General features: G+C 43.0%; 1 protein-coding gene and 1 non-coding gene across 9 annotated transcripts in view; both read left to right on the top strand.

Moving 5' to 3' along the window:
- Positions 1-13,219, top strand: part of CKAP5 (cytoskeleton associated protein 5) — a 100,397-nt gene extending 87,178 nt beyond the window's left edge. For 4 of the 8 annotated variants that reach the window (XM_067557671.1, XM_067557665.1, XM_067557667.1 and 1 more), the window contains 12 exons: positions 909-1,082; positions 1,636-1,756; positions 2,531-2,710; positions 5,549-5,736; positions 6,874-6,949; positions 7,393-7,581; positions 7,661-7,798; positions 8,337-8,420; positions 8,519-8,678; positions 10,667-10,821; positions 11,082-11,129; positions 12,488-13,219. In XM_067557671.1, the coding sequence (XP_067413772.1) occupies positions 909-1,082; positions 1,636-1,756; positions 2,531-2,710; positions 5,549-5,736; positions 6,874-6,949; positions 7,393-7,581; positions 7,661-7,798; positions 8,337-8,420; positions 8,519-8,678; positions 10,667-10,821; positions 11,082-11,129; positions 12,488-12,742 (1,768 nt within the window). In that variant the 3' untranslated portion in view covers positions 12,743-13,219. The remainder of the gene's footprint in view (positions 1-908; positions 1,083-1,635; positions 1,757-2,530; positions 2,711-5,548; positions 5,737-6,873; positions 6,950-7,392; positions 7,582-7,660; positions 7,799-8,336; positions 8,421-8,518; positions 8,679-10,666; positions 10,822-11,081; positions 11,130-12,487) is intronic. The other 4 variants (XM_067557672.1, XM_067557669.1, XM_067557670.1 and 1 more) reach the window with 3 other exon arrangements.
- Positions 1,811-1,921, top strand: LOC137159746 (small nucleolar RNA SNORD67). The gene has a single exon (XR_010921729.1). It is a non-coding gene; the product is annotated as a small nucleolar RNA SNORD67 (small nucleolar RNA).
- Positions 13,220-14,375: the final 1,156 nt, after the last annotated feature.

Below are 14,375 nucleotides of genomic sequence, written 5' to 3'. Positions count from 1 at the left end.
TTCTAACTACTGCCTTAGTCATCTCCTTTCAGAGTGACTGACTTATGCTGGCCAATTCTGTTTGCAAATAATTTTGACAAAAACTACAAGAATAGAGGGCCTCTACCAAGAGCAACTACAACCCAAACTGCTAGCAGACATGGCACTTCCATGCTGGGCAGCTGCTGGAAATATTGGGAGAACTCATTCCCACATGTTGCATTAAACTTGGTATTGACTGGACTCCATTCTTAATCGGATAGGGCTAGTATACAGTGGCCAGCTGGATGAGCTTTGTGAATCTGAGCTTGGGAGATACCCGTAGCACAAACGAAGTTCAGTAACAGTACCTTGCACCACATGTCAATGTATTTTAGATCATTTTGATTTTTGGAGACAAGGCCCTTGGTGAAACTTGCATATAGAATTTTCGACCTGAAGGGAATCTAATCTCTAACATGCTGAACTGCAAGTGTCTCAGGACTCTAGGGGAGTCCTGGATGCTGACTGGCTTGTGAAGTTACTAATTCAGTCAGTATACCTTCTCTTCCCCATGGGAAAGAAGACCTGAGCTTCAGTAAGATGTCCCATCAATGCCATCTTAGGTGGTGCTGGATCTCAGTCATGGGCAGAGAAGTGCATGCCTGTCACAACTTCACTGTAGCTTATAGTAGGCTGGAGGAGAAACCAGCAGCTTCTCAAGTGAACTTATGAAAGCAAGTAATTGAGAGCTACTCTCCTGGCTTGCATAAGCCTTTACTGCTAACAGCTGGGGGGAACTGCAAAGGGTTCAATTAGAGGAATGAATAAAATCAAATCTGCAAAATCACTACCTTGATATGAGAGCTTTTGGACTACCAGGATGCTAGTGTTACTATGCTGGCTTAATGCATGTAGACAAAAAAACTCTCTCTCCTGGTTTCCCATAGCCAAGCCCGCAACATGAGTGGCCATTCGGAGACAACACATACAGTTCCACGGGAATTCCAGCTGGATCTGGATGAAATTGAGAATGACAATAGCACAGTCCGATGTGAGATGCCAGCACTTGTACAGCACAAACTAGATGACATCTTTGAGCCAGTCCTGATCCCTGAACCCAAGTGAGTTTAGATGTACTCCTACTTAGTTTCAATTGACTTTCACCTATCTAGAATAATCCTGAGCCAACTGCATATAAAGACTAGCATGTGTAAGTTAAGATCTAGAGTCTGACTACTGTGAAGAGTCAGACTATCAAGGTACTGGTCTGTTTGTGGTTATTCTATAGGATATGAGTGGAATAGACATGTTGGTAAGCTGCTATGAATAATTACTATCTTTATGGGGGGTGGAGATGCTGTGGGGGAAGGCTGCCCATGAGCTTACTACACAGGGGAAAAGGAAGCCTGATCTTGTGATTAATGTATGGTCCAACTGAGATAAGGTTATACTCTTAGCTCTGTCTCAGATGGCTTGCGTGACTAAGACAAATCACTTAACATCTCTCTTCCATTCTCTGTAAATGGGAATGAAACTCTCCTCACAGGGATGTCTGTGAGGATGAATCCTGATTTAAGTGTCTTTTGAGAGCTGACTGGAAGGCACCAGTGAAGTACAGGGTAGAGTTGTCTTTCTATGGAGAGTCATAAGTCCTTTCCCTTCCCAACTGTCTAGGATCCGTGCTGTGTCCCCACACTTCGATGACATGCACAGTAATACAGCTTCCACCATCAATTTTGTCATCTCCCAGGTAGCCAGTGGTGACATAAATACTAGTATCCAGGCTCTGGCACAGGTAAGTGGAACTTTTAGTTGGCAGCTACACTGCATTGAGCTCTAGCCAGTCACCTGCGAGAGTGATGAGTTGCACACTGGTGGAGTTGCCATGTCAGGTGATGTGGGCACCACTCAGAATCTCCCTGATGACAAAGCCAAGTGCACAGGGGCCATCTGACTCGCTAATTCCATAAGTTTTCCATTAGACAGAATGTAGGACAGGTTCTGTAGGTGGGAATTTGCACTAGATCATCATTCCTATAGACTAGCTCTGAGCTGGTGATATCAGGTGGTAGTGGTGTCTTATCCCTCTTCCTATTTCTAAATCACTTTGCTTTTATCCTGATCTACATTCAAGTTACTGGATGTCTCACTTCCACATTGTGCCAGTGGGGATTACTTTTTATGAAAGTGCCTTGCAGATCCCAAGTGTAGGAGTTGCATGCTCTGCCTCATAAGCCTTGAACCATTCTAACTGTTAGGGAGTGCTATGCCCAGAAAATTGCACAGACTAATAATTACAGAATCCATAACATAACCGCTTGCGCTCTTAAAATTTTGTACAGTTCAGTGGATATAGGATACAAATCATAACTAAGCAAAAGGGATCACTAATGCCATTGAATGTACTGGGATTAGTTGTACAAGTCAAAAGTCACTAACTTTTAGATAGTTTTAGGAAGCAGATGACTTGACTAATGGAATAGTAAGTGTGGTGGAAGCAAAGTTATCATTCTTCCTGTACTGTTTGCAGAGGATCAATTTTAATGTGTCTGGGGTGTTTTGCTCTTAGATTGATGAGGTCCTCAGACAGGAGGACAAAGCAGAAGCCATGTCTGGCCACATTGACCAGTTCCTAATAGCTACATTCATGCAGCTTCGACTGATCTACAACACACACATGGCAGATGAGAAACTGGACAAGGATGAGATAGTCAAGCTCTACAGCTGCATTATCGGGAACATGATCTCGGTAAGACCACTACCTGGCAGGGAGAAAAGGGAACAAGCCTTGTGCAGATGAGAATGTGTGTCCTGCACTGGCCTTGCCTTCTAGTGAATTTAAGAAGACTTGTTCCTAGCTGTTCTCTAAAACTGCTTGTTCGGAGCTAGTCTAGAACAGCGCAAATCAGATTGGAGACAAGTACATGAGGCATTTGGGGAGTGGTGCTTCATGTCTGCTCCAACTAATGCTCAGATTGGTTGCAAGCATCCTGGGACAACAGGGGTTGGGGAACCTTATTCCAGAGAGGAATAAAGTGAGACCCGCCCTTTGGATGGGTTATTGTGGCGTATAAATTGAACTTCGTGTCTAGTACTGTGCAGAACATACATGCTGTCACTGTTTTATGGAGCTTGCTGATAAATGGTAGCCCATTCCAAAAAATATTTATACATGAGATATTCATTGAATGGTGAACTTTCATTCTGCCATGAATACCGCAGCTGAATGATTAGTGGTTGCTACAGTTTGGGTTATGAAAAGTCTGGTTAAGTGAATTGCCTAGCATCACATAAGAACTCTGGCAGGGGATATAATTCAGTTTTCCTTGCAGCATTCATCTGCCTTAACCATGAGACTATCCTTTCTCTTCCTGCAATCCTCTGCTTCATTTATTATACATCTTTCAGTTTTTGCAACAAATGAAGCAGGGGCCCTATAGACCAGTGTTTCTCAATGACCAGTCCGTGGACCATTACCAGTCCCTGAGAGCTCCCTCACAGTTTAGGGAAGGCAGCAAGCCGGTCTTTGGTATAAAAAAAAGGTTGAGAAACACTGCTATAGAAAACAGCCTCCTTTACCACACAACCCTTATTCATCCTCAGAGCCCATCCATCCTGTGGAGAAAAAAGTATTGTGATCATAGTTCAGGCCCCTTTTGCATATGCATTAAGGTTGTATGGGCATTCTTAATTCTGGCTTCTCTTAACTAGTGATTAGATCTGGGCAAAGAATGGATTTTGTTTGGTTTGCTGGCAAATCTGAAAAATCAAATAAATGTTTTCTGTTTTCGGGTTGAATTGAAACCAATACTATTTTTAAATCTTAAAGACAATTGGAGTCAAAACTAAATTTCAAAACAAAATTTCATTTCAGCCTAAAGACATTTGTTTAGATATTCAGTCATTTTTGACAAAAGAAAAGGAAAACTAGATTCACAAAAGGGCATGCAGAGGGTGCCTTCATTTATAATCTTTAGCCCAATGGTTAGGATGTGGGAGATCTGGGTTCAGTATCCCCCACCCCACCCCCTTTTTTTTTTTTTTTTTTTTTTTTTTTTTTTTTTTGTTTTTGGCCTGATGTGGAGGTGGGATTTCAACTTTGGTCTTACCCTAGCTGCTGGGATATACTCTCATCTTGAAGCTGATCTACTTTATTTATAAATAGAGTAATTGGAGCAGGGACTTGAACCTGTGTCTCCTTCATCATGGGTAGGTGCCCTGTCTACTGGACTGTAGAGTCATTCTCTCACTTTACTTGGCCCAATTACTACCCATTGTCATCTTGAATATGAATGACAATAGTGGAGGAATGGTGAGACTTGAAAGTGTTTTAGATTCTATCCAGGCTCTAGAAGGGAATGTTCTCTGGTGGGCACAGGCTCTTCTGCCCCAACTACTACCTGTTCTATCTTGTCTCTTCCTCATCCTTGGCTTCTTGCCCAAGCCCCAGTTGCTCCACCTAGACACTCCTAGCCTTCACTCCTCAAGCTTCCCATCATAGCAAGTTCTAATCTCACCACTCTGGGCTCCTGGTCACAGTCTCTTCTTGCCCAGCCAGTCCCCCCTATTTTTTCTCTAGCTTTGTTCTTGGAAACATCTGAACCATTTTGACTGGAATTTTCCAAAAAAGATCCTTATCTTGAGGCTGATCGCTGGTATGGAAATCTTCAGCCAAAACAGGTACAATTTGGCGAAAGTGCAACTGAAAACAGGTTCTTCTAATGGGAAGTATTGGGTAACTTTAAGTGGTGATACCAGGTCCACCTGTGACTTTCATAGATTCTTTGGCATGCATGGTAGTACTGCATGTATATCTAAAGTTGAAGGAAAAATAGCATATTGCATTATCTAAAAATAATGTAATAATGTATCTTTAATGCATACACCTAAGGAAACATAATTAAAGTGCAGTTCTTTTTTGAAGTGACTGAAAATGGCATCTTGGTTGTCTTTTTAAATAAAAAATGGCTCAGTTTACAAGCAAAAATGTGGGGGGGGGGGGGGTTTGAGGGCAGGGTTAATTACCATCACTGCAAACCTTAGCTGATGCTGTCTATCTGTTTCTTGCATCGCCTCCAGCAGTAAAAATTCTGCAAGTCAAACTACCGTCTGTGTCCAGTGCAGCCTTTTATTTTCCTTTGTCATGGGTTTGCACAGGTAACAGGGTTGCTTTATTTTAACTATTCTTGAAGTGATGAATCTTACTTTTCTCTCTGAACTGGGTTGGCTCAGGAGGGACAAGGGTAGGAAATGTAGTGAATCTCCATTTTAGTCACAGAAATCAGTCGCTCTGATGGATACACACATGGGGAGTAAATCTTTGGGGTACGAAACCATTTTACATATTCTGTTTTCAAAACAAAACCAACTAAGGTTTACATGTACAGTCTTAACTTTTTGGTATTTCCTGCTTTTGGATGGTTAACTACAATATTAATGTTCTTCCCATAAGTTTTAATAGAATGTATAAAAACCTTTTGAAAGAGATGCATTTTTTAAGAGGGATTTGAAAGTGGAATCCCAGACGAGTCCCTAATCTAAAATGATGCATGCTGAAGAAATTTCTAATCCTGGCTTTGATTGGCAGCTATTCCAGATGGAGAGCCTGGCCCGGGAGGCCTCCACAGGGGTGCTGAAGGACTTAATGCATGGCCTCATTACATTAATGCTGGATTCACGGGTTGAAGACCTTGAGGAAGGGCAGCAGGTCATCCGATCAGTCAACCTCTTGGTGGTGAAGGTTCTGGAGAAGTCTGACCAGACCAACATCTTGAGGTAAGTTAGTCTTTGCTGGAATCAGAGAAGACACAAATTCTCTCCCTCTATATCGGTCCTGTACCACAGATGAAATGTCACTTTGTGAGTGTGAGAGATTTCAGAGAACATGGCTATCCAGCCATTATACCAGTCTGCCCTTATCATTTGTTAATCACTATCTCATTGAGTCCTCTTGCAAGATAATGGCCTGTCAAGCAACGTGCTGAGCAAAGCTGGCTGTGGCATAGTTCAGTTGGCTACTGAAAAAACAACCATGTTAGGGCAGGAACTTCAGCTTCTGGTCCTGAATCTAAGGGAATGGCTATGTAGTAGCTAGGAATATGCCTCCCAGTGCAGGTAGCCATGCTAAAAATAGCAGTGTGCCTACCACCACTAAAAGTATTTCTTCACTGCTGCCGTCTGTGAAGACTCGCTCAATCGATCTGGAAGTCAGTGCGTTAAAACCACTCCCTCAAGTGGCGTAGCATTGCGTCAACGGGAAGGCATTTCCCATCGGCGCAGTGCAGTGAAGACGCTGTGTAGAAAAGGAGTTATGAAGTCGACGGGAGTTATGCAAGCTACTCTGTGTAGCTTGCATAACTCCCGTCAACTGCCGCTGAATTTCAAGGTAAGTGTAGACCAGACCTTACACTAGCCACCTGAATACAAACCTATTAGACTTCTCTGAGAATGTACTTAGGTGGCTAGTTTGAGTTGCTATCTGTGTTGCTGCAGCCATGCTGCTGTTTATGTGAACTAGCTCAAGCATGTGCGTGCATGAGTATCTCTCTGCATCCCCCACCCCGTCCCCTGAGTATGCTCTCAGCTGCTGTTTGACATATCTAATACCACAGTTATGACTACATCACTGCCCAATCTGTATAGTTGGGGTAAAGTGTTCTATAATCTAAAATTGTAGTCTCTGTCATTGGACTATCAGTTGACCAATATTGACCTGGTATGCCCTGCAGAGGTTCAGCTCTCCATTTTTATGGAGCAGATAGTAAGATACTGGGGACAGGGAAGGAGATGCACAGTACTGTGGGAAAGTTCAACTAGTCCTGGCCTGTAGCCTCTTGTGTGGTGGTCAGTAGGGCTTTGCAACTCCACTCCTTTTGTAGCGTTTGTCCGTCTAATGCTACTTGTTCTCTCTAGTGCCCTGCTTGTTCTGCTTCAGGACAGTCTGCTAGCAACAGCCAGCTCTCCCAAGTTCTCTGAGCTTGTCATGAAGGTGAGCCTATAATGGGGGTTGTGTACTCACTTGGTCCTCTGAAGTGTCTGTTCCTAATCCAGACTGTTGGTTCAAATAGAAACAAGGTGTTAAGTTTTAGATATAACATGTTAAGATAAAACTTGGCCCATCTACGCTAAGGTTCTAAAACATGCCAGTTAAAATGTTGCTGTTAAATGCTCCTTATCCTAATTTAGACATACCATTAATGCATCAAGCAGGCCCAGTGCAGTGTGTGAGAAGAATTTGCAGCAACTCATGGTAATTTACATACACTAATCACTCACTCAATCTCCTGATCTTGGTAATGGAATCAACACCAGCTCTCATCCTTCTGGGCGTCTAGCTCCAGATACTGACACCATGGGTACAGCAAAACTTGCAGCAGGAACTCCCCTCTGTGAAAAGCTGTTGGCTTTTCATAATTTTTTGTTTCTCTCCAGTGTCTTTGGAGAATGGTGCGACTTCTTCCTGAAACCATCAATAGCATCAACCTGGACCGAATCCTCCTGGACATCCACATTTTCATGAAAGTGTTTCCCAAGGAGAAGCTGAAGCAGTGTAAAAGTGAATTCCCCATAAGGACACTTAAGACTCTGCTTCACACCCTGTGCAAGTTGAAAGGGCCCAAGGTGAGAGCAGACACCAGCTATATGCTTTAATTTAAGATGCTCAAGCTGTCTTTAAAGTTCTTTATTATGTCTTTCTCAGATCTTGGACCATTTAACAATGATAGAAAACAAGAATGAATCTGAACTGGAGGCTCACCTGTGTCGAGTAATGAAGCACTCAATGGACCAAACTGGAAGCAAGGCTGATAAAGACACGGAAAAAGGGGCTTCTCGCATAGTAAGTTGCATGATATTAAAGGTGGAGGGAGAAATGGCAAATGGACTCTGTTCCAAGAAACAAGTTCCTAATTAGCTCCAGTCAGGTGTGAAGTTAAGTTGTCCACTGGAACATGTGAATAGTGTCTGAAATTGGTCTCGCTAATGCTGTGCCTCTGTGTTGCGTTAAGGATCAATAGTACCCTTCTTGCTTGCTGAACGTGAGCTCTGATAATGGCTAGTCCACTAAACTTTAACTGTGACCAAAACAGGCTTTAAACACAGGTCTCCCAAGATTAGACTTCTAGTCCACTGTGCCATCCAGCGATGTCCTCGTTCTCTGTACCTGACATCTGTATAAACCCCAGTCTTGTAAAAGACAGTTCCTTTGACCCAGCTAGCCTGTGCTGTTGTAGATGTGTGTCTGTCCCTGAATCTCCACAGGCAGCTGGTAGGTCCTTGGCACTTCAGTGTATTGTACATTGTTGAGCTAAGTACCTCTAATTTTGGGGGATGCCTCTTTAAACAGTCTTGTTCAAGAGTCTCAATTTCTTATTTAGGATGAAAAGTCTTCAAAGGCCAAAGTAAATGATATTTTAGCAGAGATATTTAAGAAGATTGGCTCCAAGGAGAACACTAAAGAGGTGAGTGCTTTCTTACTATAGGAAGAAGGGGAAGATGGCACATGAGATGATGTATACTGCAGTGTGGATAACACATGGGAATTTTCCTTCGTCCCCAGGGTCTGGCAGAGTTGTATGAATACAAAAAGAAGTATTCTGATGCAGACATTGAGCCCTTCCTGAAAAACTCATCTCAGTTCTTCCAGAGCTATGTGGAACGAGGACTTCGGCTCATTGAGATGGAAAGGGAGGGTAAAGGACGCATTCCTTCTTCTACAGGTACAGAGCAACACAAGTAAATTGGCCTGGGGATTTGGCATGCTGAATCTTACTATAATGGGGCAGTTGCAGCTGCTCCCTTAAGTGCCACTATGTTTGACACCCTTATGGGCTTCCAAAGTGACCCTTATATTCTGAGCACTTGTTAATGGCATATTAATGAAGTCACTCTGGTACCTGGTGCAAAGATCACATAGGCTTTGTCACTCACAGGGAAAGTGCTGTGGTTACCTTACAGAACTAGGTGGGAAGGAATTAGAGGTAAAGATCAGAAAGGACTTCAGTGGAGATCATTCTGGTCAGAGTTAGAGAAGTGCCCCTCTAAAAGAAAATTCAAAAACTTTTACTCTATCTAATGGGGTGTAATGCTCTGGAGTCCTATGTTGAAGGCCTGACAAGCAAGTGATTCTTGTTGCAGCTAGTAATTTAGTATGAAGTTCTTCCTGTCCTAAGCTAGGCTTCCTTGGTGAAGCGTCCTATCAGGACACTACAGTGGCAGCTGCAAAATTGTCTCTTCTTCTTTTAGGGCCATTAATTATTTAGGGCCATTAGTGTCATAGGATCTTTGCATGAAACTGTCAGACTGAAGCAAGACATAAACTTTGTAGATTTCACATCAACATAGCAGACATAAGATATAGCTTTTCTTCTAATTTCCCCACTGTTGACTAGGAATAACCTGGCAACCCTTAATAGGAGCAGTGTCACGTAAGCTGTAAGCCATCCTGTTAACTTCTCAGGAAGTCAAGGCATAGTCACACTTCTCCATTCAGAGCTCAGTCACCACAGAGGCCTGCTTAACAGGTTGTTGTATTTACTAGGTCTTTGCTCCCATAAATTCTGAATTTAAGGTGTCTCAACTTGCTCAGCAAAGTGTTTTTCAATAGAACAGAACTAATAAATGTGCACACTCCAGTAATTAAGAAAATGCAGTATAATAAAATTACAGATCCCATTGGGAATCATTAAACATAGCAGTAGAATAGCTACTAGCAGTAAGGGGCACATAGTCTGCCACTTACTGCGCTTGTCCTTCTGCTCCTAGAAGAGCCAACTCTGTACTCATTGAGGTCTTTTCTTTTCTCCCTAACTCCTCTCCCCACCCCCCAAAGTAATTTTGTCACAAGTTACTTTGGCAGAAGAAATGACTGAGAGTCTCTATGACTCTGAGAGTCAAATGACTGAGAGTGTTAGCTAGCACCTCTGCCTTCCAACTGTATTCATCACATTGCTTTGCTTCATTCAAAGGCCAAAAGGAATCATTCTAGCCTTACTGTGTTTATTTCCTATGGATTGAGAGCATATAAAACTCTCTCTTTTAAAGGTCCCCACAAGACATGCATAAAAACACACCCAAAGCCACCACCTGCCTCAGTTTCTTTTCTTAGTTTCTCCATTCTGTCAAGAAAGAGGCTTTATCTAAGTAATGAAAAGAGCTTTTTCTCATATGTGGATGCTAGAGGGAAAGGGGATCTTTGGAGGCTTTCTCTCTCAGCTTTCCATTACATGAAAAGAAATTGAGAGAAGCAGTGCCTTTAAGCTTCCTGAACAAGAACCCTGGGTGGGTTTAGGTCAATTGAGGAATACCTCAGTCCTCTCAGGGTTACTCTTAACTCAGCTTGCTGTGCTCAAGAGCAAAGGATAATCTTCAAAGCCTTTCCCTCATGTAAGTGTCACATTACCATTTGGCTTTAATGGCAACCCATGACGCGCAGTAGCCTCTTCAATTGTTGCAACTAATGGTTAGACCACACTGGCTTTTGGAGCTGCTTTGCTGCTCACTTATGGTGGCTTGACTTCTTTCAAGAAATGGACTGCTCAGTGTCAGCCCTGTCAACCCCATTGCCCTACCAGTAACTAAAATTATAATTAATGGGATTTCCAAGAGCATAGTGTGGGCTGATATAGTATCAAACTCTAGATTGTTCTGTTGGATACTTCATGTGGCTGACTAAGATGCTTAGACATGTTGTTTTTCCCTTTCCTAGGAATTTCTCCTCAAACAGAGGTAGCATGTGTCCCCACTTCCACCAACACTGTGTCTTCATCCATAGGAAACACAAATGGGGAGGAGGTGGGGCCTTCAGTCTACCTGGAAAGGCTAAAAATCCTCAGGCAGCGTTGTGGCCTTGACAATGCAAAGGTATTGTACTTCTGAAGACCCCTATAAACACCACAAGGGAAGTGGCCCACTTGGGTTGAGGCCAGTCATTTGGAGAACTGCTGTGCAGTGTCCAGGCTGTGATCCCAATGAGTGCAGACGGTACTCTGATTCTCACTGCATGTTCTTGCCATCTCATTACATGTCCCCTTTCCTGGTATAAATGGCTTTAAAGCTGTTACCTGGCTGAGTAGACTCTTTATTTGTGCTTTAACTCCCTTTTGTCTGCTGCACTGATGTAGACCCTACTTGTTTCCACAACTCTGGAGTCTGGAATCTTCTCTTGCCAGGTAATTAATTGTGAGTTTCAGGGAAAGGCTAAATGATTTATCTTTAAGTGGTGGTCTCTAAAGAGTAATGCCTATATTATGTCATGCTCCTTGGTCACATGACATTAAGTGTACTAAACTTCTGTATCCTCCCACTCTACAAGGACTGAAAGCTGTGTGAATGGAGGGTTGTGTGGTTGGGGTACATGGGATTTTTGAGACAGCAGTAATGCTGATTTGCTCAGTACGTTACATCAGGATCCTGTGGAATGTGTCAAACCTTCAATACATCCAGTGCTTTCTGCTTTGGGAATCTTAGTTACTCACTGAAAGATGGTTATTTCCAGTTATGTCAGACCCACTGGTGACTCCAGGAATAGCCACTAAGCTTAGGTGGTATGGATATATGTACAATGCTACCCTGACCTCCACATCACAGGTAGGACATGCACATCACAATTGAGCACAAAGTGGCATGTAGTGCGGATGTAAACTTGACTCACTGACTTCTGATGCTGCAGATTCCCAGGAGAGCAGTGACTTGACACTCTGAAGCATCTGATGGCAGAAGAATCCTGTCAGGCAATCCCAAGTTTTCTGTCTGCTCAGTTACTTCAGAATTCTTCATTCAGTCCTCATGATGCCATGCCTGGGAGGAGCCTCTGCCTACACTGAGAATTTAAATAGAGTGGGAAACTCGCACGATCACAGCAGGCCTTCCCAATGAAATGGGAACCAATTTTTACTATCTCTGAAGAGGATGAGAGCTGGTGTGTGAAGATGGGCTTTACTTTAGTTCCTAAGTAATAGAGAGTAGTACAAAAACTATTGGTGTACTCAATGGTGCAGACCCTTTGTCTCCTTTAGAACAGGACATCTCTTTAATCAAGATGAGAAACAGAAGGTCTAGCTTGCAGATGAGTGATAACCAAATGTGGGTAGTGTGAATAAGCAAAGTTTAAGGCTCTAAGGCAGGTAGGCCCAAGCCTGTGGAAAGCTTGTCACACACACAATTAATCCAGAAGATTCATGCTTAATGCAAGTGGTCATGAGAAATAAGTGATTCACTCTGGTCACTGCTAATTTAAAATGGTGACCATCTGGTTCCAAGTAGCTAATGCACCAGGGCAATAGCCTACATATAATTCTGTCCTGGGAATGGAGAAGTTGGACTGTATATGTTGTTTAGTCTTGTCTGGTTCTGACTATTGATAATAGGCTCAAAAAAGCTTACTTGTCACTTCTCATGTTGGACTTCTCCTTTTCTTCTTCTGTTCAATATGTTCCCCATGAGGGTGAGGAGCCATCCATTATGGTGTGGACTTCTTGCACAGCTTTCGCCTTCCAATGTCTTAACATCTTTTTTCCCTACCCCATAGCAGGAGGACAGACCACCACTGACGTCACTGCTCTCCAAACCAGCAGCCCCTACAGTTGCATCCTCCACGGATATGCTCCACAGTAAGCTCTCACAGCTGCGTGAGTCACGGGAGCACTATCAGCATTTGGACCTAGACTCCAATCAGACTCACTCCTCTGGCCTTGGAACCACCACCTCTTCCTCCTCTTCTACAGCAGCCAATATTGATGACTTGAAAAAAAGACTGGAGAGAATAAAAAGCAGTCGCAAATGAAGCTGCTTGAGACAGAGCATGGCTGCTGCTTAGCTGTCTTCAGCTTTAGTTTACTAAACTAGAAGTCTTCATAGTTAAAGGGGCCTCATTTAGGCCTAGTGTATACAAACTCGTTTATGTATAATACAGTGGATTTTGGGGGATGATCTGAGTCATTGTGGCACAAGTATTTGTACATACTCTGCTTCTCAGTAAGCATCTCTTGACAATAGAAGACTGTCTGTGTATTAGTTGTAGTGTACAGACCTCTAAACAGCCATTCTCCAGCTCAGACTAGCTTCTCATAACTTGGTTTATTTGTAAAATTGTCTTAAGATCTTTTCCTAGCTTTTAATTCTTAGAAGCTCTTTAGTGGTTTCACTTTTAATTTTGTGAATTCTTCTCCATGTAATCCTTGAACTGTTGAGTCTGTATGGACGCATGGCATGAAGTAACTAATTTAAGTGTCTTTTGTAAATAAAGTTTGCATTAACTATACCAGTCCCTGAACAGCAGCAGTGACTGTCCCTGGGAATAGAAGCCCACTGTGTATTCTTAGATGCTACTGAATGGGTATTTCTGAGCTGAAACCAGATGCTCTTGAGCTGAATACAGCAATGGACTGCCCTGGGCTGCTGCTACTACTATCCATGGACGGGAACCCTAGACCTTTCAGCCTTTTATTTCTACCAGCCGCGTTGTTGCTGTTGATATGGCTGCCTGTCAACTTCTTCCTAAGAACATCCAGGAAGCAGAAAGGAATTATTTAGACTCTCAAATGTCTAGCAACTTTAAGTTATAGGCCTTGTGAAGTCACTACAGAAGAGCAAGCATAGTCCCTACTATAAGTGCAGTGACATCATGGTCCCCTTCAAGAGACGTTACTGAGCGATAGAAATGTTCCTACATAACAGGTAAGCGGTATCCCCTGTTCAAAATACTCTCAGCCAGGAGTCCAAGCTCATGTGGTTTGCCTTATGTAGTTGTTCACATACAAGTGGATCCCAGCATACAGAGCCACTATTGTAATTATAAGTATGTGTTCAGGATAACTATGATTTTAGCAAGCCAGCACACTCACTAATGTCTCTACAAGTTCTGTGGTTATAGCAGTTTTTGAAAATTTTTGCCATTGAGTGTGATCAGTAAAAGGACATTTCCTATGGTTACTATTTAAAAAAAAAAAAAAAAAATCCTTTACACATGAAATTTTGACCTCTACTGCCATTGCCTGCTTGCTATTTAATGTGATAGTTGTCTTCACCATTCATCACAGTTACTATGGAATACACTTGCACATCTGTTTGAGCTGTATTCTGTGTTACTCATAGAGGGTTTCTGTAGCATATTCTTGCCCTAGGTTGATCTCTGCTCTCTGAAAAGTTGCTGCTTCATGGACTACTCCAGGGATAGTCAAGCAGCAGCACGTGAGCCACATTCAGCTTTTTTATAGTTAAAGTGCAGCTTGTGGAGCTCCCTAGGCACCCCCTGCCCCATTCTCTGCCTAATAGACTGGGAGGTGGCAGGGGGAGCGTGGGGCTTCTGCCCCACAGGAGGTTCCTGCTGGGGCTCAGCTTCAGCAAGAGGGGGGCTGAAGCCCCAGCAGGCATGCCCTGTGGGGCAGAAGCCCCAAAGCCCAGCAGTCTGTGGCCCA

The sequence above is a fragment of the Emydura macquarii genome, unplaced genomic scaffold, assembly GCF_026122565.2.
Source record: "Emydura macquarii macquarii isolate MOO-44397 ecotype Brisbane River unplaced genomic scaffold, CSIRO-AGI_Emac_v2 contig_1876, whole genome shotgun sequence".
Classification (NCBI taxonomy): Eukaryota; Metazoa; Chordata; order Testudines; family Chelidae; genus Emydura; species Emydura macquarii.
Note: the sequence above shows the minus strand (reverse complement) of the source record. Positions and strands in the feature narration are given on the sequence as shown.